We start from the raw sequence: 25,984 nt of genomic DNA on the forward strand, positions 1-25,984 counted from the left end.
ATAATGCATTTGCATGTTAAACCTCTATCCGTATCTGGTTCATATTTCATTGGAACACAAGGATTAATTTCGAAAATTTTCACCTTATAATGAACCACCCTCTTAAAATAAGCCAGGGCAACGGAAAAGATTATGGAAATCAAACCGGAGCAAAACAAAACAAAAAAACAGCTGATCAGAGAATGCCGATTATCTTTGCTGGTTGGCATTCGCATTCTGCAATCGTAAATTTTACCACATACCCGCATATATTCTCCTAGCTGTTTATAACACGTCTAAAAATCTGCAAAACATATTGCATTTCAATTGTTTATAGCACTACACCTGGAAACAGAGTAAATGCAGAACTAGTTTAGTTTAAAGGCAACCGATTCGCTGATCGTCTACCAACTGAATCACACACCACATCGCTCGCCTGTCTGCCTTCACTTCTCTTTTGCACAACATTCAACCCGAAGAAATATGTCTGAAGTAAATTTTGATTGTATACATTCAATTGAACCAAATGCTTTGGACAATACACCCACCGCCGCCCTCAAAGCAACCGATACTACCTCCCCCACTGCCCCCTCTTCAACAACTAATACATTCACCGCATCTAATACCCCTTCTTCCACTGATGCAAATGGTAGCGCAGTAACGTCGGAGCAAGCACCGAAGCCATTAAAAAATTCCAAAGATTCCTATCTTGAAGCAACGCGCATTTTAATTGTGCTCTTGGAGAATATATTAAGCGAACCGCAAAATACAAAATATCGCACAATACGTTTTCAGAACAAAGCAATTAAAGAAAGATTACTGTCTGTAGCAGGCATTGCGCAGCTGCTTGACGCGATTGGTTTCAAATGTAACATCTCAGATTATACATTGCCACAGGAGGTGCCATTAGAAAGAATTCAAAAGTATAGGGACGTTTTGAAGGAACGACGTGAATCCTGGCTGAAAACCACATCATCGACAATTGAAGGTATGAAGATATGTCTCTGTGTAAGTTTGTGATAATCTGATTATATAAATAATTGTGGGCATATATGTACGTAATAAACGTGGGACATTTTTCCATTTTCAGGTTTGGCTGTAAAAAACTCTGCAAAAGTGAATGGCAATGAAATGGCGGCTGATACGCAGCGGGAACAAGAGTTAGCACCAACAATTATTGTACCGTCTGTTCCTTATCAAGTACGCATAAGATTTCCACGTGTGCTGGTTCGTAATTTATTCTTATGTTTTTGCTTTTTATACCCATAAAGTAGAAAATATTGTTTCACCACATTCATACACGTTCTCTGTCTAATAGTCTACGAATAATGCCTTCCTACAATCTTTGGAACATCATTCAGATGAAGTTATGCAGTACGAAGATGAAAAATTATTAGCTGCTGGTCGTGCTCTAATTCCCATAGATGAGCTAACACAAAAAGCAAGCGAGAAGCTTATTGCGTTTCAAGAACAAATGAACGCTACAGCATCTAACGAAAAAGAGCCTTGTATTAGAGATCTTATAATAGTCGAATTGTGCAATTGGTTTAATACAGAATTTTTTGAATGGGTAAATAATGTACCTTGTTGCGTATGTGGTAATGAGGATAGTAAATTGCAACGTACACAAACGGAAGACGATGTGCGTGTTGAAATAAGCTTTTGTTGTGGTCAAGAGACAAAATTTTATCGTTACAACGATATAGCGCAACTGTTGGTGTCGCGCAAGGGACGATGCGGTGAATATGCCAATTGTTTTACGTTTCTTTGTCGGTGTTTGGACTATGAAGCACGACTTGTATATTCACGCTTCGATCATGTTTGGACGGAGGTATGTTTTATATGATCGAAAATTAAAAATTATTTTAATTGTTTCAATGAATTATGCATTCTTTTTGTAGGTCTACTCAGACACTCAAATGCGCTGGTTGCATATAGATCCATCTGATAATGTTGTAGACTCTCCGCTCATGTATCAGCATGGTTGGAAGCGTCCAATTGATTATATTTTCGCATACTCTTGCAATGATATACAAGATGTTACATGGCGTTATGTGAATAATCATAAACAAACATTAAAATTAAGACGACATTGTAATGAGAATGACTTGATTACCGCTATACTAGCTATACGTAAAAAACGTCAGACGGGTCTTAGCGCTGAACGCATAAAAAATTTGAGCCAACGTTCTATGTTAGAACTTTTTGAGCTCACTCTGCAGCGGTTGGCACTTCTGAAATATTTTATGTAACACCATTATTACGTTTTTTTTTTTCATTTATAGTCAACCTACTGAAAACGAATTAAAGGGTCGTAGCTCGGGTAGTTTGGCTTGGCGCCAATCACGGGGTGAACACACTTTTAATAATGTACGATGGTTTTTAAGTAATGCGATGCAGATGTAGTTAAATAATTCGATTGTATACATTTTTTTCAGATCTTTGTTTTCAAACCCACCATTGACGAAATTGACGCCGGGCAATTTAATATGCGTTATAGTTGTGCCAAAGATATCTATGAGCGGTATCTTAAAGGTAACTGACGTTTTAAGTTTTTCATGTGTACCATGTTGTTGTTGTTGTAGTAGTGCTGCTCATCCAATAGTGCGACCTCCCATCCCAGCGGATTAGTGGCACATAATATACCCGCGGTAGGTATGCCTGTCGTAAGAGGCGACTATAATACCAGATTCAAGGGGCTGTGTAGCGCAACCCTTCAGGTTGCCAGCGCAATATATAGCTTCACCAAACCCAATTGTCAACCTCACCTATCCGCGGCGAATCCGGTTTCACTAACAGACGAGGCTCTGGCGACCCCAAGCTCCTCATGGAACTTGTTGGTGGGGATGGAGGGATGGCCTGAAGCTTAAATGTGGCCACAAAAATTGTTCCCGCGATGGTCAGGCTAGCACCTTATTGATTCTGTTACCGGATCTGTAACCGCCAAAGGACCAATCACGTCGATAACTCTGTAGATGCCAATGTTTTGACAGGCCTGTATTTTGTTCCAGAGAGAACCTTTAGGTCCGGCGACCATATTTGGACGCGTAGCATCCAAGCGCTCGCCCAATTGCTTTGTAAGTGGTAATAAGCGTCTCTTTTTCTTTATCCCAAGTGTTGCCTGTAAGAGATTTGAGAATGCATGCTCGCCAAAATGTATATCCTGATCGTACGTCACACCTAGTATTTTTGGATTTAAGACAGTCGTCAGCGCAATGCCTATAGCTTAGAATAAAACTATATTTTTTTAAATTTTATTAATTTTTTATATTAAAATATTAATATTCATATTGAAATTTTAGATAAGTTTAGATTATTTATTTATTACGGCCAGAAGCCTAATTCGTAAATTAGAATATATTACAGTTTATTTTTATCTTATAGCTAAGGTTTTACAATATTCATATAATTTTGTTTTAAATACTGTTATTTCGTTGCAACTTTTTATATCCATAGGCAGATCATTGTAACTTTTCAGACCCTTGTAGAAAATGTTCTGTTGATCAATTTCAGTTCTAAAAAATGGCAATTTGAAATTATGTTTGTTCCTCGTATTTATGTTGTGAGTTTGCTCAACTAATGCTATATTTTTATTTAAATACTCAGGTACATTTCCATGTTTTATATTAAATATAAATTTCATGGAGTGGAACACTGACAAGAAAATTTTCTTTGTGAAATATTATTCAAAATAAATTAATTCAAAAATAATTTATAAAAATATAGTTTATCTAAGTAAAGTAGATAACTCCACATTTACTCCCCCTCCAGTGAAACGAAAAATTTATATTTTAATGTTAATTTACAGTGTATATTAAGTACTGTAAGAATTTTGTGTTATAGTTTGAAAAAAAATTTGAATTGTGTTAATTGCGTTAAAAGTTTATGTTAGTATTGATGTAAGTACCCAATCTTTTGATGATTTGATGTACTTGATAGCTTGTTTTTAGTTGTAGTTATTGTTTACTTATTGTATTAATATTTTATGTATATAAATATTTGGTTGTGTTATTGCTATGTTGTTGAAGTTAAAAATAACTTATAAGCTGTTTGTTGAATATTGTCAATTATGATTATGTTTTTGAAGAGCCTAGAATGAGGTTGAATGATAGTAGATGGCAACTTTGTGTGCACAATCACTCAAAAACTAAAAACTTGTATTATGCAGAATATATGTTCAATATATAATTGTACTCTGCATAATGTATGTCCAAGTTGTTGATAAGGAATGGAAAGTTGATTCCTTTATTCGTTTGAGGGTGATATGAAATTGTCAATGATTTGTGTCATGTTAATGAGTTTAATATTGAATTTTTAATATGATTTTAATTTCAATATGAAATAATTGATATATGTCAATAAAAATTATTTTAAGAAATCTTTTGAGATTTTTTAAAATTGATTGTAGTTATTAGTTTGATTTTAAAAATTTAAGTTATTTCTTGTTTTTTTTTTTTTTTGTGTTGTTTTCGAATTGAAAATGAGGTTATCGTTTGTATTTTGGGTTAGAATATTTGGTGTTGTGAAAGTTCTTGTAAACATAATTGATAAATATATTTATTTATATACTGGAGAAGAAGTTTACACAAGTAAAAATAAATTTGGGAATATTTAATTGAATAAAGAAACATTTTATTTAATAATATGGTAATCAAGAAAAATATTTTCTTTTAAATGTATCAACATATAATTAAAAAGTTAAATATTGGAAAAATATTAAAATAAGTAAAAAATATGAATCTCCAAATAAATTTTTTTTGAAATTTTGATTATTGATTGTTGTTATCGTAGTTAATTTTAAATTGATTGAATAGTAGTTTCATGTAAAATTATTGATTGTTGATATTGGTAGAAAATGTTGAAATTTGATAGAAGAAAAATTTGTATTGAAAAAGGTTGAAGATTGTTGATAGATGCTGGAGTTAAAACCATAAATTGATATTGAGATTGAATGTTGTTAATTTGCACAGAAGAAACTAATTCTGAATTGAAATTGTAGTTATTTGTTAATATTGTAGATGCGCAAATGAATCAAGTTTGTTTTCGTAGTACAGAAAGAAGATCCAAAGATATTCAATTGAGAAAGTTGAAGATGACGTGATTAAAATATGGCACGAACACAAAATTCATGGTAGTATTTTATCCTGTTAATTTCGGGTTTTTTTATTTTTTATTTAAATTTTAATGGTTGTTCTAGTTGTATGAGAACGCACTGAGTTTAATTTTTAAAATTTATGTTAAACAGTATTCAATGATGTGATGATTTGGAACAGGATCGTGTGCACATTTGCTAAAACCGGTAGATAGTCTGTAATTGGTTCAGGCAACTAAAACAAATTTTCTTTGGTAGCACTTCACTTTGCTGCACTTCTATTTGTGGTATTGTATTGGTCAGTAGTTTTGCGATACGTAAAGCGCCACATTCAGCAATTATATAAAATATAGATATAGGCCCGTTGGTAGGATCGCCATTATAGTTTAGAATAAAACTATATTTTTTAAAATTTTATTAATTTTTTATATTAAAACATTAATATTCATATTGAAATTTTATAAACACTGACAAGAAAATTTTCTTTGTGAATTTTATTCAAAATAAATTAATTCAAAATAATTTATAAAAATATAGTATATCTAAGTAAAGTAGATAACTCCACAATGCCATCGACGTAGTTGTCCAATATGGTCGACATTTTCGATGTCAGCCGGTTCTATGTACCGGAGCGGCTCGGTATTTTTCCCAACCAAGTGGCGTCATTTCAGTGTAAGCCCATTTGATGTGTAACATCTTTGCTCATGGTATGGGAGGAATCCCAAATGTATGTGAAAGGGTAAGTGCGGAGGAGCACTGTACTTGGTTAAATTAATATGAGCGCAATCAGACACCAAATAAGTGAATGAAAAAAGAAAGGGGAAGCGGAAAGAGGGGGGATAACTCATTAGAAAGACAATGAAAGAGAAGTTGACGTTTTATAATTATATGGTGATGGTAACGACGCTTATGGGCATCGTAACTGTAACAGCGAAAAGAAAGAAAGGTTTGACAAAGGAAGGAACGGAATATAAGTAAAAGGAAAGAAAAGTATGGAAAGAAAAAAAAAACACGAAAGCAAAGCAAAGAAAGTAAATGGAGAGAAAGGAAAATAAACCAAAGGCAAATTACCTAAACTGATGACGAACTAAAGTCGGACCTTTGCGAAGATCAAACCAATACCGGAAAGAAACAAGAACCGAAATCGGAACCTAAATTAAAACCGGACCGAATCCAGAACCGAAACAGAAATCCCACGCAGATACGGAAAGAGAATGGAAAATCCAATTCTGCAACCCCAGCCGAAACCAAACTGAAACCGGAAATGAAACTGAGGCCGACCCCGGAGCCGGAAGTTGAGACAAACCGAAACTGGAATCGAAACCAGAGCTAAACCCTGATAAAAATCGAAATCGAACCAGAATGAACCAAAGTCGAAAGCAGAAAATATACTATAACCATAGCTGAACCTCGAGCCATAATCACGGTACTAGGACCAAAAAAATTAAATGCGAGTGTCGATTGGAGTAGAATCAACTATTTGTCGATTCCATATTTTCCTTTTAATTTTGTTACTATGCAAGTTAATCGCTAAATTTATCTTATACGAAACACGATTTTGATATTTCTTTAATAAATCGATTTATATAACATACTTTTTATCCACTATAAAGATAATCCATTATCGCTCAGCGGTAGAATATCTACTGCGATCGACACTTGCAATAGGGGGAGAGTGAGGGCGGAAATCTATGTTGTTCTTGTTGTTGTCGCGATAAGGTTACTCCCCGAAGGCTTTGGGGAGTGTTATCGATGTGATGGTCCTTTGCCGGATACATATCCGGTACGCGTCGGTAACACAGCACCATTAAGGTGCTAGCCCGGCCATCTCGGGAACGATTTATATGGCCACATTAAACCTTCAGCCCATCCCTCCCTCCCCACCCCCAAGTACCATGAAGAGCTTGGGGTCGCCGGAGCCTCGTCTGTTTGTGTTTAGTGAAACGGACGCTTGAAGGTGAGGTTGACAATTGGGTTGCGGAATCTATATATTGCGCTACACAACCCCTTGGACCCCATCTTTTTTGCCAATTCAAAAATATTAGCTTTCACATTAAACTTCACGAGTACAAGAGATTGTTGAGCGCAATTCAAAGCGTTATAGTTTCACAGCTTCTCAAATCCATTTGTCAATTTCACCTACCCGAAGCAAATCCTGATACTAAGATGTATGTATCATACACATATTTTTTTAGGAGTCGAGGGTCTCTCGACCTCAGCGGACATTCTGAAGCATTTGCGAAAGCATGCTATTGTATTTTGTATTTAGCAAATCCCGCAACTGGGTATATATTCAGTAATTTCATACAATCTTCATTTTCGTTTTTACTTAGTGCCTTTATGACTTTTTACTTTAGAGCAAAGCTCCCATACAAAAGTACTGCAAACTTACAAAACATGGCAGAGTGCACAATTTTCATCCAGAAATATATTTCGCAAAGTAGAACGCGACTGGAAAATGACCTATCTAGCGCGTGAAGGTTTGTTGCTTTACATTTTCTTTAAAAAACAAATTTAAATCTCTTCCTTTCCATTTGCAGAAGGTACAGAAGTAGGTGAAATCATTTGGAAATTTGACTTTACTGGCTTAAAAATTAAATCATACAATTTGCGTTTTGAACGCAAAACATTTGGCGAGGGACTGATCGATGTAAATGTGATTGCTGACAATGGTAATGTAGACATTGTTGGCGCCTCAGTATTTGAAATAAAGGCTGTGTTGTCGGGTGGTAAAGGTGATGTTGCTTGGCAGCATGCTCAATTATTTAGACAAGGTTTAAATCAAACTGAATATTTGTACGATTTACAAATTGAGTTTATGTAAGTATTTTCTTTTTTTGCACTAAATTATACCTCTGTGCTGTTTTAACTAAAAAAAAAGAATTGTGACAAAAGTAGATATGTATATGATTCCTACTACTTAAATGTTGACGAGGAAGCAAAACAAGAACAGAAACCCAAATGTGCAACATTATGTCTAAATTTAAATTTTATGTAAGCTATACTTTAAAGCATATTAATGTGTGTATGAAATATTTATGTATGTATTTTTAAATCTTAAAAATATAAAATTTATATTTGATATACCACAAAAGTATACAAAGTTACATCATATTTGTTAAAGACAAACTTAGTATTTTACTCGGTAATTCATTTCCTTCAAGGCATATCTTCTTCACTTTTTTACATTTCACTATTTACTAACTCGAACCACTGACGCATGGCTTCGCTTAGCACCAACGGTAGTTGATTTAAATCGCGCACAATCACATAATACGGGAATGGAAAATCATCCAAATACGATTTAATATTCATACGTTTGTCGGGTAGCATTTCCATTGTTTGTATGTCAAGTATGGAATCCTAAGAAGAAAAGGAATTTAAGAAAATTTATTTTGAAAATTCTTTATAGTATGAAGTAAGCAAAGATGGATGATTATTCCATGTCTAATGTATTATTTAGATAAATTTCTACTATAAAATATTTTGTGTAAAATCCCTTCGACGTGCTTGAGAAAGCCTGTAAGTTTTCACTGTTTTTTGAAGCACGTCTTTTTATTAGATGGTCAATGAGCGCTTTTAGCGAATACAACAGATTGCCTTTTGCCAGTTGCATGGCAAGAGGACGACGAAGATCTCCCTTCCTCGTCGCGCTCTCGCCGGCAATAAAGCCGAGAAACGAAATTAGTTGGGGTAATTTATACCCGTGTATGAACAGCGACAAATATGAGAATATTCTGCTACAGTATTTGCATAGTTATTATATCCTATTTTTATTGAATGTGGTATTCTGTTTGATTACAGACCATAGCTTACTTAAATCATTTATCGCAAAGATTGATAAGGATGGATGAACTTTTATTGTTTCAATGCATACATACATTCCAAAAATTAATACTAAATTTGCCAAACGAACCCAACGAAGAATTGGGTTAAAAAACGACTTCAAGGAAAAATATAAGGGTGCCAACACTTAAGGAAGTTTTAAAAGTAACGTTCCTTACAAAAAAAGGAAATTTTTTGAAGTCGCGACAAAAGTTGTATAATATTATAATTTTATAATAAATATTATCTAATCGAACTGCAAAGTGGAATAGATTTTTATATACAACTAACAGACCCGGCAGACGTTGTTCTGCCCTAAATTTGGTATATCTGCATACATTTTATTAAGGCTTTTCCGTCTAACTCTGCGCTCCCCTCACCACTCTTCACTTTATCATAATCCTTTTATTCATTCCACCCTCCGTATTTTTCGCTTCATCTATCTCTATCTTCGTCTCATTCTATCTCTTTCTGAGTCTCCTTCTCTCTTTTCTCTTCTCTCGAGTTCTCATTTTCTTCATCCCTTATTGCCAGTCCCAGAGGGTGGTATGTATTTTGTTCCAGTCCCATTCCGAGTCCCAGTCCCAGTCCCACTCGCAGTTCCAGTCCTAGGCCTAATCCTAGTCCCAGTCCGCCTCTCGTCTACTTCCTGGAAAAAGGACCTTAAATACTAATATAGGCAAAGTTATATACCAATTGATGTAAAAGTCGAATTAATTAATAATATAATGATTCAGGCTATGGAAAGTTTAACCTACGAGAAAGAAGTGCATATCAAGTTAATGAATAAATGGTATGATAGAGAATTGGCACAAATGAATAAATATAAATACAATATGTACACGCGTGCGTTACAAACTGGAGAGTGGGATGAATATAAAAATATAAATAGGTCTTACAAAAAATTAGTCAAATTGAAAAAAATAAAGTATATGGAGAATAAAATCATTTTGAATGAATATAATGCTAAAGAAATGTGGAAATATCTCAAACAAACGGTCAACCAAACTAAAGATAACGAAGGGATAAAAAAGGTGATACTGGATGGCATACTGGTTGAAAACGAAACCGATCTGGCGAATGGTCTAAATAGATTTTTTGTAAACAGTGTGATTGAAATTAATAATAACATCGAAACCTGTCAAGTAGCACTAGAGGATACACAAGTCCATTCAAAATTAAAGTTTGCTGAAATTACCACCGATGATGTTATTAATATCTTAACAGACTTTAAATATAAAATAGGTGGAAGAAAACTGCTATCCGAAGGTGTACTAAAAGATTGTATATCGTATACCGGATATTTCTATGCTCAAATAATTAATAACAGCTTAGAAGATGGTGTAGTACCTGAAATGTGGAAAACGTCAACAATAATACCTGTGGAAAAAGTTAAAAAGACAATGCAACCTGAAGAACTTAGACCCATAAATACCCTGCCAAGTGATGCTAAAATTCTCGAAGTCGTTGTTAAGAATCAGTTGGTGAATCATCTTGAAGTAAATAATATATTAGTCTACCAACAGTCAGGATTTAGGAAAAAACACTCCTGTGAGACAGCGCTGAACTTGGTGATATCTGATTGGAAAGAAGAGCTAAACAACAAAAAATTAGTGGTTTCAGTTTTCCTTGACCTCAAAAGAGCTTTTGAAACGGTGGATAGAGAGATATTAATAAAAAAAAAATGCAGCGGATTGGCATAACTGATATTGAACTTAAATGGTTCCGCAACTATTTGAAGCAGAGAAAGCAGAAAACAGTTATAAATGCTGTGACGTCGGATGAATTAGAGGTACCCATAGGGTTACCTCAAGGCTCAGTATTGGCACCTATATTATTTCTTATATACATAAATGACATAGTCAATGCTATCGAAGGTTGTGAAATTAGACTTTTTGCGGATGATGCATTAATTATGATAAGTGAAAATAATATTAATACTGCACTCGCCAAAATGCAACATGAAATAAATAACTTGTATAAATGGTTGTGTGGTAATAGACTGAAACTAAACATAAATAAAACTAAATATATGATAATAACAAGGAGGAATATCAATGAGGAGGATATAGCCGAGCTAAAAATAAATGATGAAATCATACAAAGAGTTAACAGTATAAAATACTTAGGAATAATAATTGATAATAAACTCAAATTTGAAGATCATATAAATTATACAATTAAAAAAGTTGCTAATAAAATAGGAGTGATGCAGAGAACAACGAAATTCATTCAGAAAAAGTACAAAATAATCTTATATAAATCAGTTATAGAACCGCACTTGGTGTACTGCCCGTCCATTCTTTTCATAATATCGGATAAAGAAGTAGACAAGCTCCAAAAGCTTCAAAATAGATACATGAGATTTATTCTTCAGAAACCTAGAGATACACGAACGGCTGACATGTTGAAGACTTTAGACTGGTTAAGTGTGAAACAAAAGATTTTTCTCCACTCCATGAAATTCATATTTAATATTAAACATGGAAATGTACCTGAGTATTTAAATAAAAATATAGCATTAGTTGAGCAAACTCACAACATAAATACGAGGAGCAAACATAATTTCAAATTGCCGTTTTTTAGAACTGAAATTGATCAACAGAACATTTTCTACAAGGGTCTGAAAAGTTACAATGAACTGCCTATGGATATAAAAAGTTGCAACCAAATAACAGTATTTAAAACAAAATTATATGAATATTGTAAAACCTTAGCTATAAGATAAAAAACTGTAATATTTTCAAATTTACGAATTAGGCTTCTGGCCGTAATAAATAAATAATCTAATCTAATCTAATTTCAGGCAAATCGAATAGGACGTATGTAAATAGGTATGTGGGTATTATTAATTCATGTCTTTATTTCGGCTTCGCATGGATATTTATCAGTTGTGCCAGGTTGATGCAACAGCTTTCATTTGATATCCATATTACACACATTCTAGGGGTATCCGGGTCCACGTTTTGGCCTATATCTCGAGACCTTAGTCACCCAGCGGCATAAAATTTACTCTGATCCTAGTGTTACCCTGATCCTGTTAAGAGGCGACTAAAATACCAAATTAATTCAAGGGGTTGGCAGCGCAACTTATAGCTTATCCAACCTAATTATGAACCTCACCTACCCTTGGGGAATCTTGTTTCTCTAGCAGTCGAGGCTCTGGAGACCCCAATTTTCTCATGGATCTAGAAGGTAGGAGGGCGGGATGGCCTAGAAGGTTTCATGTCGTCATACTAAATCGTTCCCCAGATGGTCGGACTAGTACCCTAATGATGCTTGTTACTGGAACGTGCTGTATCTGCATTCGGCAAAGGACCATCAAAATCGATAGCACTCCCCAAAACCTTCGGGGAGTGTCCTTATCGCTACAACAACAACAACATGTCTAGTGTGTTTCTTATCAGTCGCTTGTTTAATTTCATATATTTCTATCGTAAATAGAAACAAAGTTTATTCCACCCGGCACCCAACGTTGGGCGCCTGAACATTCCAAGGGGCGCTTGAAGGTTTCAAAGAAATTTTGAGAATTATCTACCTCTAAGGTGAAATAAGATTGGTTTTTATTTGCACTATAGCCTGTTAAATCAGCTCAAGTTCAGAATGCAAAGCAATATTAACTTATTAACGTACAAAATCTTCTATAGCTTAATTTATCCCGTAGAATGCGATCTCTTCACTACTTCGCTACAAAATCTCTCAATCATTGACAAAGACGTGTTGCCTTAAAAACTAAAAAAAATTAGTTTTCGAATATGGCTTAAATTTTAAGCTCGTCGGTTTTAAGGCTCAAATTGGATTAGTTTAAATTGAAATAAAAATATTCCGATAACAACATTGTAGTTTTGAGATGGTGTGATTCAACATCATAAGCTACGTAAATAAATTTGTTTAAATTTTAATACAAACCTTATTATCTGGATTATCTATTATTATATAGACTATGAATATGCGTTGCAAGCGCGCCAATTTAATTGCATTTCGCACCTGTTTCAAATAAAAGCATGATTAAAAGTAGTTTTAAAATATCAAACCAAATAACACAAATCTAACCTTAACACGACCCTCGCCAAAAATGTTACGTCCATCACTCAGCACAAGCAAAAGGTTTTCGAACAACCCATTATCGCTGCCCATTGAACCTTCTTCCACATTAGCCGTACGAACAAAATCGAGCAACTCCGCAATTTTCGTTTTATCTTGAGCAAAATTGAGTGCATTCACCAATTTGGGGCCATCAAATTGTTCTGTATGGTTTAAAATGATTTTTGGTGCTTCTCCGAATGAAATAATACTCAAACGACCACTTTCGAGTAAAGTTAGCGCTTGCGAAACCAGCGAAATCGCTTCGAGTGTTAGAGTTTTTGAATTGTTATGATGCATCGATTTGGAATCATCGATGGCAATTGTAATTTTGTAATCACGTTGTGCTGCCTTCGTGCGACGTAACCATATTTTATCTTTTCGAAATTGTGACGCTATATAGGGTATTATCTTTTTCATGTTAATACGCCTTCCCGTACGGTAATCACCTTTCAGTCTTGTACATTTTGTGGGTTCCAAAATTAGTCGCAATTGTTCGCAGAACTCACGTGCATTTTGTGCCATACGATTTGATATTGTTTGCCATGTTTCGTAATCTTTATGTACTGGTAGAGTCTATAAAAAAAGAATGGATTATTGGTGGATCATTCCATGTTGAATAGACGCCGCTTATGAGAATCGTTTTATTGCGATTTTAATGGACACAGTGTAAATTTTTAATTTACCATAGTTGTATAATTAAATTTTTAGAATTTTTAAGAAAAAAAAACCAAAAATAAAAATAGCTTCCCAAGGGTGCATTTATGGATCGAGGCTGGTGTCACAGCTTCAGCATGGGCATTAAGCGGTATTCCCTTGAGAATTTTTTTTAAAGAGCTGGCAGCTCTATGAACATACTTTGCTATGTACTCTAGACTGTGTCAGAAATGATCTGAGGACAGTTCCGAAAGCAAACCCACAATCATCTCGAAATAGTCCACATGTGATGCGGACATGAATCATGAAATTGTCCTTAAATGATCTTAACTGATCCCGAAATAGTCAAACCGGATCTCGAAAGCAATCTACAAATAGCCTTGAAATGATTCCGATCACCATTCCAAAATTATTCCTACAGCAAACCCGAATTAGTTCCGAAACGGTTTCTAAATATTCACGAAACGGTTTTTAAAAAAATCTGAAATCATCCAGATAACAATTCTAAAAGGATACAAAGATAGCCCCAAAGGCGATCCCAAAATAGCAAAATAAAAATAGTTCCGAAATAGTCAAAATGGTCCCGAAAAAAAATCCGGAAATATCCCGAAATGATCCGGAATTAAGGAGCCTTGTGTGATTCATTCATTCAGTTTTTGGAACTTAACCGCTCTGACGTTAACTAACGCCAATTGGGAGCAGCAAGACAGTGCAAAATTTTCTCTACTCGTCATTTCCAAACCAGTGAAGGTCTCCCCTTCCTCTGCTTCCAAAACGGTCTTCTTACATTTTCATAGCATCTAACCAGCGAAGCCATTCGTCTGTTGCGTGAATCGCGCTAATATTTACCAGATATTCAATGGGAAAATCCAAAGTTTTTATCATGTTCTACGTGGTTCTTTTCGAAAAAGAAAACATTCGACGTTAGAATAATAACGAACAGATAAACACATTTTCTGACACAATATTTGAGCCTTTAAAACTTGTTTACAAGAAACAAAGTAATCACACCGCTACAACAGACACAAAACAATAAACGCATTAAAGCAACAAACCCACAAAGAAGGTCAAACGACTAGAATTACTGACTTTTACCTCCCTCAGTCAGCCACAAAAAACGATGAGTAAAAACCACCCTCGGTTCTGAGAACACACAGCACATTAAAGCAACAAACCCACAAAGAAGGTCAAACGACTAGAATTACTGACTTTTACCTGCCTCAGTCAGCCATACAAAACGATCAGTAAAAACCACCCTCGGTTCTGAATGAACACACAGCACATACACATACATATACACAAGCATCAATTTTGACAATACCTGCTCATGTACCTACGAATTATAAATACAAGACAAACGACAACAACACATCAGAACGAAAATCGACACTGATAATGGCACAACGCCGAAACCGGTTTGTCTCGAAACAAAATTTGACAAGGGATGACGGAAAATCATTCAAATAAACATTCAAACCTACCGTTTTATTAGCCGTCAGCTGTTGCTGATATAAACGTCGCATTTCCAATTGCTCAGCTGTGCTTAATTCCTCACTTCGTGTCACATTCTCCAAAAGTATCTCTTTACTAAATAGTAAAATATGATAATAATTTTATATGTATTTCATTACACTAACAATTTCTACTCACTTGCAATGAGCTGATGTATCATCACTGCGCTCTGCGGTCATAGTGGTAACAATTTCACCTTCAACTTCCATTTCTTCCTTGGTGTTCGTGCGCTCTTTGCTACGATCTGTTTTTGATGGTTTATCAGATCTCTTATCAAACTTTTCTGCACTCATTTCTTGTGGATCCTCCGCATCTTCGTCAGTTTTATGGCTTTCGTCTTCATTGTTTTCCATTTCGTCGTTTTCCGCATTTTGTTGTTCTTCGTCGTTTTGTTCATCTTCTTGATGTTGTATTTTCTTTGATTGCTCTTCGGTCGCGTTATCCAGCGTTGTTATATCGCTTTTCTTTGGATCTTTAACATGTTGGAATTCTTCGGCATCTGTTTTTTTATCATCATCTTCTTCGTCTTTGGCGTCGTCGCTCTGTTGTTGTTGTTCTTTCACTTTATCTATTGTTTTCAATTGTTTCAACTTATTCATTTCCGCTTCACCTAAAAATAGGCAGTTTTATAAGTATAAAAATATTGAGCTTTGTTAAGTCAAGTCGTTAACTCACCTAATGTTCGCTCTTCATTCGTTTTTCCCTGTTTACGCTTCTCCTTGGACTCTCGCTCTTTCGTGCTCTCATGCTTGGCCACCTTTTCCTTAGTTTCAGCGATGCCTTGGTGGCCGCCTTCATTGGTCTATTTAAAAAGTTATTGCTCAAATTATAAACCACTTGCTCTAAAAAAAAGCTTTATATACTCACATCGTTTTCCGCTTGACCAACTCCATCTTTCTCTTCTCCCGTTTCTTGTTCATCTAATTTTTGTTCCTGTTTCACTTCTTCATCTTTCTCGCTTTGCACTTGATCTGGTGTGCCTTTGTTTTCTGTTTCTGGTACTGATTGCATATTCTCTTCCTTGCTCGTTTTGTCCTTAGACTGTTCGTATTCTTCCGGCTTTTCGCTATGTTCCTCCTCCTCTTTTTCAGCTTCTTGTTTATCCTCTGTGGTGGTTTGTGCTTCTTGTTCGCCACGCGTTTGTGTTTCATCTGATTCCCCATCTTTGTCTTCTTCATCTCGCTCTTTTTCTTCATCACTATTTGTATCTTTTCGCAGTTCGGTATCTGCATTTTCCGCCTCTGAGTCGCTATCATCTGATTTTGTTTCGTTTTCTTTTCCTTCTTCCTCTTGCTCGTCTTTAGAAGGCTCATTTGGGTTCTCTTCCATATTTTCTTTCATTGTATCAATATCGAATGGATTTTCTTCGCCTTCGCGCTCGTCTTCGCCCTCTTGCTCATTATCCATATTCATATCACCCAAATCCATTTCCTCGGCCTCCGGTGGTTCTTCCAACTCATTGTGATAAGGATTGGGCTGATCTTCATCCACTTCAGGTTCTTTCATATTTTCAACGTCCTTTTCTGGTTGCTTACGTTTATCGTTTGTTGTATCATTTGTAGCATCTAGACCTTCGTTCTCGTCATCGTTTTCTTTGGCAGCCTCATTCTTTGTTTCCAAATCATTGTGCGTATCTTTTTCATCTTTCGTGCCCTTTCCTTGTTCATTATCATCCTGTTCCTGCTCTTCATCTTCTTCTTCTCCTTTCTCTTCATCATCACCCCATATTTGCTCATCCAACTTTTCTGCCTCCTGCCCGGTCTCACCCATTTCTTTATTCATTTCACCATCATCTTCCGATTCACCGCTGTCATCTTCTTCATTCTTCTCTATATCCTGCATTTTTGCGTCAAAGTCCTCACTCACATCAATTGACTTATCTTGCTTGCAGTCTTCCGGCTGCTTGCCTTGCTCCTCTTTGCGATCCTCCGGCCGTTTTGCGTCGTCTAATTGATCTTCAGACTCAATCCTATCCGACGCATCATTCTCACCAGTTCCATCTTCCAAACCGAAACCTTCACCCTCTTTCTGCTTCTTGGCCTGCCCTTCTTCATCATGCATCAGATCGGGTGGCACACAAAAACCTTTGCTGCCGATCTCTACAAAAACGGTCAACATAACAGAGAGCATTTTCGCTGAGACTTTGTGTGCGCCCAATTGTTGGAACAGATAGTAATCGGCCAATAAATAATATTGTTCTAAAATGGGCATAAGTGTGATGAGCTTGCGCGCAGAAGCCAACTTTAGCTGCGTTGGTATTGCATGTTTGAGCGTGAGTAGGACGTGCGACAGTTGCTGCACGATGTTTGCGATATTAAGCGTCTCCCAATCAGATTCGAGCGCAGTATGTAATTGTTCCTTCAAATGTTTTTCTTGCAACTCGAGCTCATTGTGCGCTTTACTGGGTGACGACGTTGACTCCTCAGTCGACTGAGTAGCAGTTGGTATTTCAGTGTGTTTTTTGTAAAGTTTCTGTAAGGCCAGTAATACAGCATGTAGAATACGTTCCAACACAGCTTCCACTTGTTCTAAATTTGTTGGTGCAGTAGAGGGAGATGAGGAAATGCGATTCCTACAAGCTTTGATGTCTGAAAGCAGCGCTGAAATCGGTTTAGCGAAAGGTAAATCTTCGCCAACGGCTCTACTCAAGCTAGTAAATATTTGCTGAATGTTTTGTTGCAATTCTGCATGCGTTGCTTTGTAACCGCTTACCATTGCTACGCTCAGGAATTCCTTATCATTTTTTAACATATCAATGAGCGTTGATTTGGCAGTTGTAAGCACATACTCACAATTTGAAACGATGACACTATAGTATGGTGAGTTTTGCAGCAAACGATTTCCACTACTCAGCAAAACATTATCTGCTGCACTTTCGGTAGATGGCGCACATGTCAACAGCAACGCGAACTGTTCTATAACATAACGTATGTGGGAGATGGATTCGCGCAAGCAAATATAAGCTTTACGCGTTTCGTTAAAGCCGAGGGCCTGCACAGCTTTAGCAGAGTCTTCAACACATGCTACATCGTGAATATCTTTTATTTGCTGCATTAATATTTCTAAATCATAAATTTGCTTACACGTACTGGAAAGTATACGTCGTTGACTTTGCACCAGGAGAAACATATCGACAGCAAAACCTTTGATGCGTTCGATATTGGGTGGACCCAATTCGGAAAGCGGTGCTAGCATGATGTTTTGCAGTAAACGCAATTTAAATTCACATTTAGCATAATAACGATCTAAGTTCTCATTTAAATGCAATAAATGTGCGTGGAGACGCTTATCATTGCGCGCGCCTAACATTGTCTTAATACAGAATGGCGGTATGGTCAGCTCTGAGAAATCATTACGTAGCGATAATTCCATTAAACCTGATTTAAAACTCAAACCAAGTTGTGCGAGCGTTTTAAATAGATCAGCAAGCCCTTTGCGTTTTTGCTGCAATATTTGTTTGGCTTCTATCAGTTGTTTAGGGCGTTCCTTGCTACGATCCACACTAAGCGCTCGCAATTCATCACAACGCTCCAATTGCGCACAAAGCACGCTATCCAAAGCGATTGTCAGTTTCGGAAACTTAGCGTGACGTACAGTTTCTTTGACAATATTCCGTGATATTTTGAATAAGCGACCAACTTTTTGCAAAAGTTGCTGACTATCATTTGAAGCCTGCACTACAAGGTCTTCAGCGTGTGCGGCGCCATTATTAGCATCATGAGCGAATTTCTCCGACAACTTTGCTGCTGCTATAAAGTTTTTAACTTCTACTAAATAATATTTAATGCGCGCATCATAGCGTAATTCACGTCCTTTATCATTTTCAAAATTGTAATCTTTAACAGTAGCATCTTTTGGTTGAAATACTGGTGTTATTTTTTGCTGCAATTGTTGTTGATATTCTTTTAAAAATTTATTCAAATTACGGTGAACGCGCGCCACATTATTTCGCATACTAAAGTAAGATAAATCTTTATTATAACTTTCAATCTTGACGAGCTCTTTTAGTTTCTTTTCAATAGGCGAACGCATGTTCAGCGCAGTCTCTTCAATTTCTTGAACAAATTGCGCAAAATAGATTTGTAAATTGCGCAAGCCGGATATGAGTGCGCGCGCTTTTTCAGTTGCGGCGCTATTTACAGTAAATTGGTCGAGGTTATGCAAATATAATTCGAATGCTTGTAAAAGTTGTAGGCGCACATGAAAATCGCCATAATTTGCTGCTTCAACAAACTGGCGTAGTATGCGTACAATATCGTTAGCGCTAACTTTCGACTTTTTGTGCAAACAATCAGACTCATCGAGCACTTCACCATCGGCGAAACGTTTTTCTGCGCTTTTCATATCCGTAAATGTGCTATCCAGATCCCGTTCTAAACGATATTCACGCAAAAGTTGATAAATGAAAAACCAATATTTATGTGCATTAGCTTCGACTTTTTCCTTAGTCTGATTGAGGCAATTGCGCCAACATTGCAATTCCAATTTCATCCAACGTTGCACACATTCAGCTACTCCCACTTCTTGCTGACGCATATGATTACCTTTATGCGCTATCTCATTCCATTGTGCCAACTTTTGACGCAGTAGTTGAAAGCCAGTGTTGAAGCGTACCACTGGTGCTGTGGCTGGCAGCGTGCGTATTCGTTCAATTACACGTTTTATATCAATCAAGCCTGCATGTTCAGGATATAAATCTAGCTGGACCTCGGTATGCGCTTCAATATCTTTAAGTAACTCAATACAACCCATTATTTCAGGTATGTTCGAATCTTTGTAGTAATTATAGCTGCTTTTATGTTCATTCAGAGTTTGCGGCATCAATAAATCAGTATTGGAGAGTTGCTGTTGTTGTAGCGCAAGTGCAAAAATGCAGCTGTTATATGTCTCCTCTGTGAATGCATCATTTAGGCCACGTTTGTAATACGCATATAAGGGAACAAATGCGCGCATGCGCGCTTCAAATGGTTCAACGAATTTTAATTCATCGCGTTTCGTTTTCGTTGCTTTGTAATAATATACGCGCGTATACTGCTCCATTAAATCTATGAAATTTGTCGATAAAAATGTGTAATCTTCATCGCTTATTAGTTGCGTGATTTTCTTCTTCAAATTAGCTTTTTTATCTAATTTAACAACTTTCTCAAGCGTTGCCTCTATTAGAAATTCACCAAAATCTTCTTCAACATTTGTGGGAAAATGTGTTTCGATTTCTTGGAGCTCCAGCAATTCTTCATCTTCTTCAGCGCACTTTGTTTTATTAACATACAAACTTTCCTCTTCTGCTTTTTGTGCTCGTCTGCGCTCCTCTTCAGCTTGCCATATTTCATTTGTTACAGAAAAAATAAAATCAAGCTCATGAAATATGCATTCATTTATTGTTTGCGAAATTGCAATATTGTTGCGCAGCTCGGTGAGTTTTGCTTTCAGTAAACCAAAATAACTGTACTCACTATGTGGCAGCTGTTGCATTACACAATTTATATATGAGCTCTGCTTCAGCACTGCATGTGTTGAATATTCCACTTCTGATTTTATTAAATGATGAGTTGCTGGAAATTCTGCAATATTTGCCAAAGTTTGCGATAATTTTTCACTTGAATTCAAATTTGTGTAGACTTGTTTGTGCTCACTCTGCAATTGCACAATATTACTACTCGCTTGTGTGAGTAAAATTTTCAAGCCTTCAAAGCTGAAACGTAGTTTATCGATAGAATATTGCAGCGGTTGTATGAAATCTTGATAGTGATCCATATACGCTTTTAAAGTGTGATTTAGAAAACGTTGTGAGTTCGTTATCCATAAATTCAGTTTACCTATAACTTCAGCATTATTGTTAAGAGATTTTTGTGCTGTATTTGTGTGAAATTCACGTGTGAGTAGCAACCATGAACGTTGTGCGCTTTCGATAAGCGTTATTAAACTTTGTGGTGAGCAATTTGTGCGAAGATAATGCCCAATATCTTCGACAAGTTTGCTATAGAGACATTTTTCTGGACGCAACGCTAATTTTTGCGCAAATTTTTGTTGTTTAACGTGCAATGCAATTAAGCGCGCTTCAAACGCTTTGTATATTTCAACACCGAAATTTTTATATTTCATAACAATGCGCATAAAATCATACGCTGTAGTCATTGTATACAAACAATTTATATCCTCTACAACATACAAATTCTTCAAACGATTCTTTTCAACGGGATCAATGATTGGCGTGAAAGTGAGCAAACACACTTCAATAGCACCAATCAAACTATTTAGTAATGCGACTTGATATTGCATTATTTGTTGATTGTAGACTGGAACATGCGTATATTGCTGCTGCAAGAGATTCATACTTTCAAGCTTTAAAATTTCTGTATGCTCTTTCTCTAAAATCTGTACCAGTTTTTCAAAGTGTTCATTATATTCATTAAACTCCTCCCTTTCCAAACTCTCACAAATATGTCGCACATATGCAACTTCATGCAGCAATTTCTGTGCATTCATTTTCACAATACTAAAATTATTTTGCACGATACTGTAATCGGTTGCCATCAAAGCAGCATTTTGCCATAGAAGTTGCTGTAGATGTTTCAATGTTGCTTGCCATTCACTCAATTCATTTAGCGGTATGGGGCGAAGCGTGCCATTTTCTTGATATACTAGTGACAAGAACACATTTAGAAAACTACAGCCATCATAGGTATAAGTACAATCAATATCTTCGGCCACTCTGCGCACATTTGTAGCATTTTCGCGCGTCGCTAAATTGCACAATTGTATATTGTTAACCGCATTTATTAATTGTGCATAATATGAATTAAAATGTCTATAGCTGCCATTTAGATATTGTAATAGCTGCTCGAATACCTGCACGCTTTCAACGCTTTTTAAATACTCCATCATATGTGTCCATACTTTTTCATAGCGCTTGTACATGTTCGAATTGTATGTTTTAATTAAACACCATGTAAAATTATTGAGTGATGTAGTTTCCTCACAGTAAATTTCATTAATCTTGGTATCGTTGGAAGCACTGCAATTGCCAATAATACATAAAGCTTTAGCTAAGTAAAATTCACGCAGCGCAAGCAAGCGCAAATCAAACTCTTTCGGTTGCAATTCCGCCTCCAGCTCATCTTGTGAGTTCACAGCATTTTGTAGTGCAACAATTTCTGTTTGAAGAAGATCTAAATCTTCATATGCTGCATTGCTTTTTTCTTCCAGTTGCTCATTTATAAATTCGTGTAATGCTGATTGTAGATCGTCAGGTATTTCAGTGCTATGTGTTTGTTGTACTTCAATTTGCTTCACCTTGCAGCTGATACGTTGTTCGAAGCATTTATTGATGATTTCGCGTGCTCGTTTGGCATTATCGGATTTTTGTGTAAAAAATTTTCTTAAAACAAATAACGGGGTATAGCTGCCATATAACGGTACAACATCAAGCACGTGGTCCATGAGCCGTATCAGTTTGTAAAATTTAATCTGTAAAAAAAATAATTGGAATTACGATAATTTGAAAAAAAAAAAGAAAAATTAAAAAAAATTTTTAAGTTAAACCCCAGCCAGCATTTTTTGAAATTTTTGATCATAAAATATTTAAATATCATACATCAAGATGATTAAAAACGTTCAAATTTAAAAGTATTTTCCATGACGGAACGATACAAGGTGGCAGCATGGTGACATACCTACAAACATAAATAAAAATTCTATGTATTTTGTTTTTGTAAATTCGATGGACAAATGTCAAAATCGTACTGCGCCGAAAGTTGATGTATCAAATCAAATAAAAAAATGGTATGATCAGCTGTCCCATGCTGCCACCTTGTATCGTTCCGCCATGGTATTTTCTATTCGAAAATTAATGTATCGTCGGGAGAAAAATGTACCATAAATGTGATTATTCTTGAATAATCATTTTTGATTCATGTTTCGAAACACTTTTTATTCATATTTGATATCACTGTAAAATTTAGCATTAATTGTTTTAGAGTAATATTTGACTGCTTTTCACAGTCATTTTCTGATCATATTCGTGAACATATTTCAATCGTTTTGGTTGAGATTTTTGAATCATTTTTGAATGCGATTATGATGCATTGATTCTTCATATATCATTCAAAATAAGATACTACATAGTAATCTTATTTCATCAGGGGAAGAAAGAATGCGGAAGTGAGCTATTTGAGCCACAGGTCACTCGCAAACAAACTTGACCGATATACACCTGCGACTACAACATCCAACCTCAGCTATGATCGACAATATCTTAAAATACGGTACAGTACGGGATGTTGAAGACATATCCAAGTACATATGTCAAGAGAGTTTCACTTACCTAGGGTTCAAATAGCTCACAACCTTTGTATTGTCCAAATATTATGTACATATTTTCTGGGAAGCCGAAGGTGGAGAAATGGTTGGGGAAATCTTCGTTCGAGCAGCATTTGCATTATATTTGCTTAAAGAACATCTTAATAATAAAATTTTGATATATGTATGTACATATTTTTTCTTAGCTTCATGATTGAAAAAATGTGTGCACGTGAAAAAATAAGATTTTCAATGAAAAGTAAAATTTTAACAAGTATAAAATTTATTGCTCAGTCAACAAAGATAGTCGGAAAAGATTCAGAAAGCTGATTGAAAAATTACTACAAATTTTTGATCACTCAAAGTAAACACATTTGATTCAAATATGATTCCAAAATGTGATTGAAAAACAATATTCAGTTTTTGATCATCAAAAGTATTCATATTTGATTATTCTTTTTGTTGATTTTTATGAAATATTAAAATCTAGTCATCAAAGGACTTAAAAAATGATTCCAAAAAGTGATCGAAAATGATTTTCAGTTTTTCATCATCAAAAGTATTCATATTTGGTTATTTCTTGTGTTCACTTGTATGATAACTCATTATTGTGATTATTCAGAAAGAGTAATCAAATTGTATTGATATGTAGGGAAATTCAAAATTGAATCAGCTAAACGCTAAGTGGGATTGAATGCAAACATCACAATATAAACATCCTTTTATAAATATCGTATCAAACTTATCACATCACTAATATAAAAAAGTAAGGAAAGCTAAGTTCGGGTGTAACCGAACATTACATACTCAGCTGAGAGCTTTGGAGACAAAATAAGGGAAAATCACAATGTAGGAAAATGAACCTAGGGTAAACCTGGAATGTGTTTGTGTGACATGTGTATCAAATGGAAGGTATTAAAGAGTATTTTAAAATGGAGTGGGCCATAGTTCTATAGGTGGACGCCATTTCGGGATATCGCCATAAAGGTGGACCAGGGGTGACTCTAGAATGCGTTTGTACGATATGGGTATCAAATGAAAGGTGCTAATGATTATTTAAAACGGAGTGGGCCTTAGTTGTATAGGTGGACGCCTTTTCGAGATATCGCAATAAGGGTGGACCACGGGTGACTCTAGAATGTATTTTTACGATATGGGTATCAAATTAAGGGTATTAATGAGGGTTTTAAAAGGGAGTGGCCCTTAGTGGTATATGTGAAGGCGTTTTCGAGATATCGACCAAAATGTGGATCAGGGTGACCCAGAACATCATCTGTCGGGTACCGCTAATTTATTTATATATGTCATAACACGAACAGTATCCTGCCGAGATTCCAAGGGCTTTTGATTTCGACCTCCACAACTTTTTCATTTCTTCTACTTAACATGGTAGGTGTCACACCCATTTTACAAAGTTTTTTCTAAAGTTATATTTTGCGTCAATAAACCAATCCAATTTTTGATATTTGGTACAGAATTATGGCATTTTTTTCATTTTTCGTAATTTTCGATATCAAAAAGTGGGCGTGGTCATTGTCGGATTTCGGCCATTTTTTATACCAAGATAAAGTGAGTTCAGATAAGTACGTGAACTAAGTTTAGTAAAGATATATCGATTTTTGCTCAAGTTATCGTGTTAACGGCCAGCGGAAGGACAGACCGTCGACCGTGTATAAAAACTGGGCGTGGCTTCAACCGATTTTGCCCATTTTCACAGAAAACAGTTATCGTCATAGAATCTATGCACCTACCAAATTTCACAAGGATTGGTAAATTTTGGTTCGACTTATGGCCTTAAAAGTATTCTAGACGAATTAAATGAAAAAGGGCGGAGCCACGCCCATTTTGAAATTTTCTTTTATTTTTGTATTTTGTTGCACCATATCATTACGGGAGTTGAATGTTGACATAATTTACTTATATACTGTAAAGATATTAAATTTTTTATTAAAATTTGACTTAACAATTTTTTTTTTTAAGTGGGCGTGTTCGTCACCCGATTTTGCTAATTTTTATTTAGCACACATATAGTAATAGGAGGAACGTGCCTGCCTAATTTCATCATGATATCTTTAAGGACTGCGAAATTACAGCTTGCAAAACTTTTAAAGTACCTACTTTTAAAAGTGGGCGGTGCCACGCCCATTGTCCAAAATTTTACTAATTTTCTATTTTTCGTCATAAGGTCAACGCACCTACCAAGTTTCATCGCTATATCCGTTTTCGGTAATGAATTATCGCACTTTTTCGGTTTTTCGAAATATTCGATATCGAAAAAGTGGGCGTGGTTGTAGTCCGATTTCGTTCATTTTAAATAGCGATCTGAGATGAGTGCCCAGGAACCTACGTACCAAATTTCATCAAGATACCTCAAAATTTACTCAAGTTATCGTGTTTACGAACGGACGGACGGACGGACATGGTTAAATGAATTTCCTTTTTCGCCTAGATCATTAATTTGATATATAGAAGTCTATATCTATCTCGATTAGTTTAAGCCGTTACAGATTACCGTTATGCGAACAAAGTTAATATACT

The 25,984-nt window shown here is 35.7% G+C and overlaps 2 protein-coding genes across 3 annotated transcripts in view; one reads left to right on the top strand and one right to left on the bottom strand.

Annotated features, from left to right (window-relative positions):
* The first annotated feature begins 206 nt into the window (after positions 1-206).
* On the top strand, positions 207-8,199 carry Pngl (N-glycanase Pngl). Its single transcript, XM_067775238.1, has 8 exons — positions 207-967; positions 1,070-1,206; positions 1,298-1,810; positions 1,881-2,203; positions 2,265-2,349; positions 2,418-2,514; positions 7,429-7,551; positions 7,612-8,199. Exons 1-8 carry the CDS (start codon positions 463-465, stop codon positions 7,893-7,895), a joined length of 2,067 nt encoding a protein of 688 aa, XP_067631339.1. The 5' UTR covers positions 207-462; the 3' UTR covers positions 7,896-8,199.
* LOC137245103 (midasin) overlaps positions 8,092-25,984 on the bottom strand; it is a 52,203-nt gene continuing 34,310 nt past the window's right edge. For both annotated transcript variants that reach the window (XM_067775236.1, XM_067775237.1), the window contains 7 exons: positions 16,016-22,615; positions 15,824-15,950; positions 15,287-15,758; positions 15,118-15,223; positions 12,950-13,555; positions 12,806-12,883; positions 8,092-8,434 (listed from right to left, as the gene is read on the bottom strand). In XM_067775236.1, the coding sequence (XP_067631337.1) occupies positions 8,255-8,434; positions 12,806-12,883; positions 12,950-13,555; positions 15,118-15,223; positions 15,287-15,758; positions 15,824-15,950; positions 16,016-22,615 (8,169 nt within the window). In that variant the 3' untranslated portion in view covers positions 8,092-8,254. The remainder of the gene's footprint in view (positions 8,435-12,805; positions 12,884-12,949; positions 13,556-15,117; positions 15,224-15,286; positions 15,759-15,823; positions 15,951-16,015; positions 22,616-25,984) is intronic.

The sequence above is a fragment of the Eurosta solidaginis genome, chromosome 3 (genome assembly GCF_040869045.1).
Source record: "Eurosta solidaginis isolate ZX-2024a chromosome 3, ASM4086904v1, whole genome shotgun sequence".
Classification (NCBI taxonomy): Eukaryota; Metazoa; Arthropoda; class Insecta; order Diptera; family Tephritidae; genus Eurosta; species Eurosta solidaginis.

Coding starts and splice junctions, on each gene's coding strand:
- Pngl (XM_067775238.1), top strand. CDS start 463: ATGTCTGAAGTAAATTTTGATTGTATACATTCAATTGAACCAAATGCT. Junction 1,207..1,297: donor TAAGATTTCCACGTGTGCTG/GTTCGTAATTTA, acceptor TCTGTCTAATAG/TCTACGAATAATGCCTTCCT. Junction 1,811..1,880: donor TCGATCATGTTTGGACGGAG/GTATGTTTTATA, acceptor TTCTTTTTGTAG/GTCTACTCAGACACTCAAAT.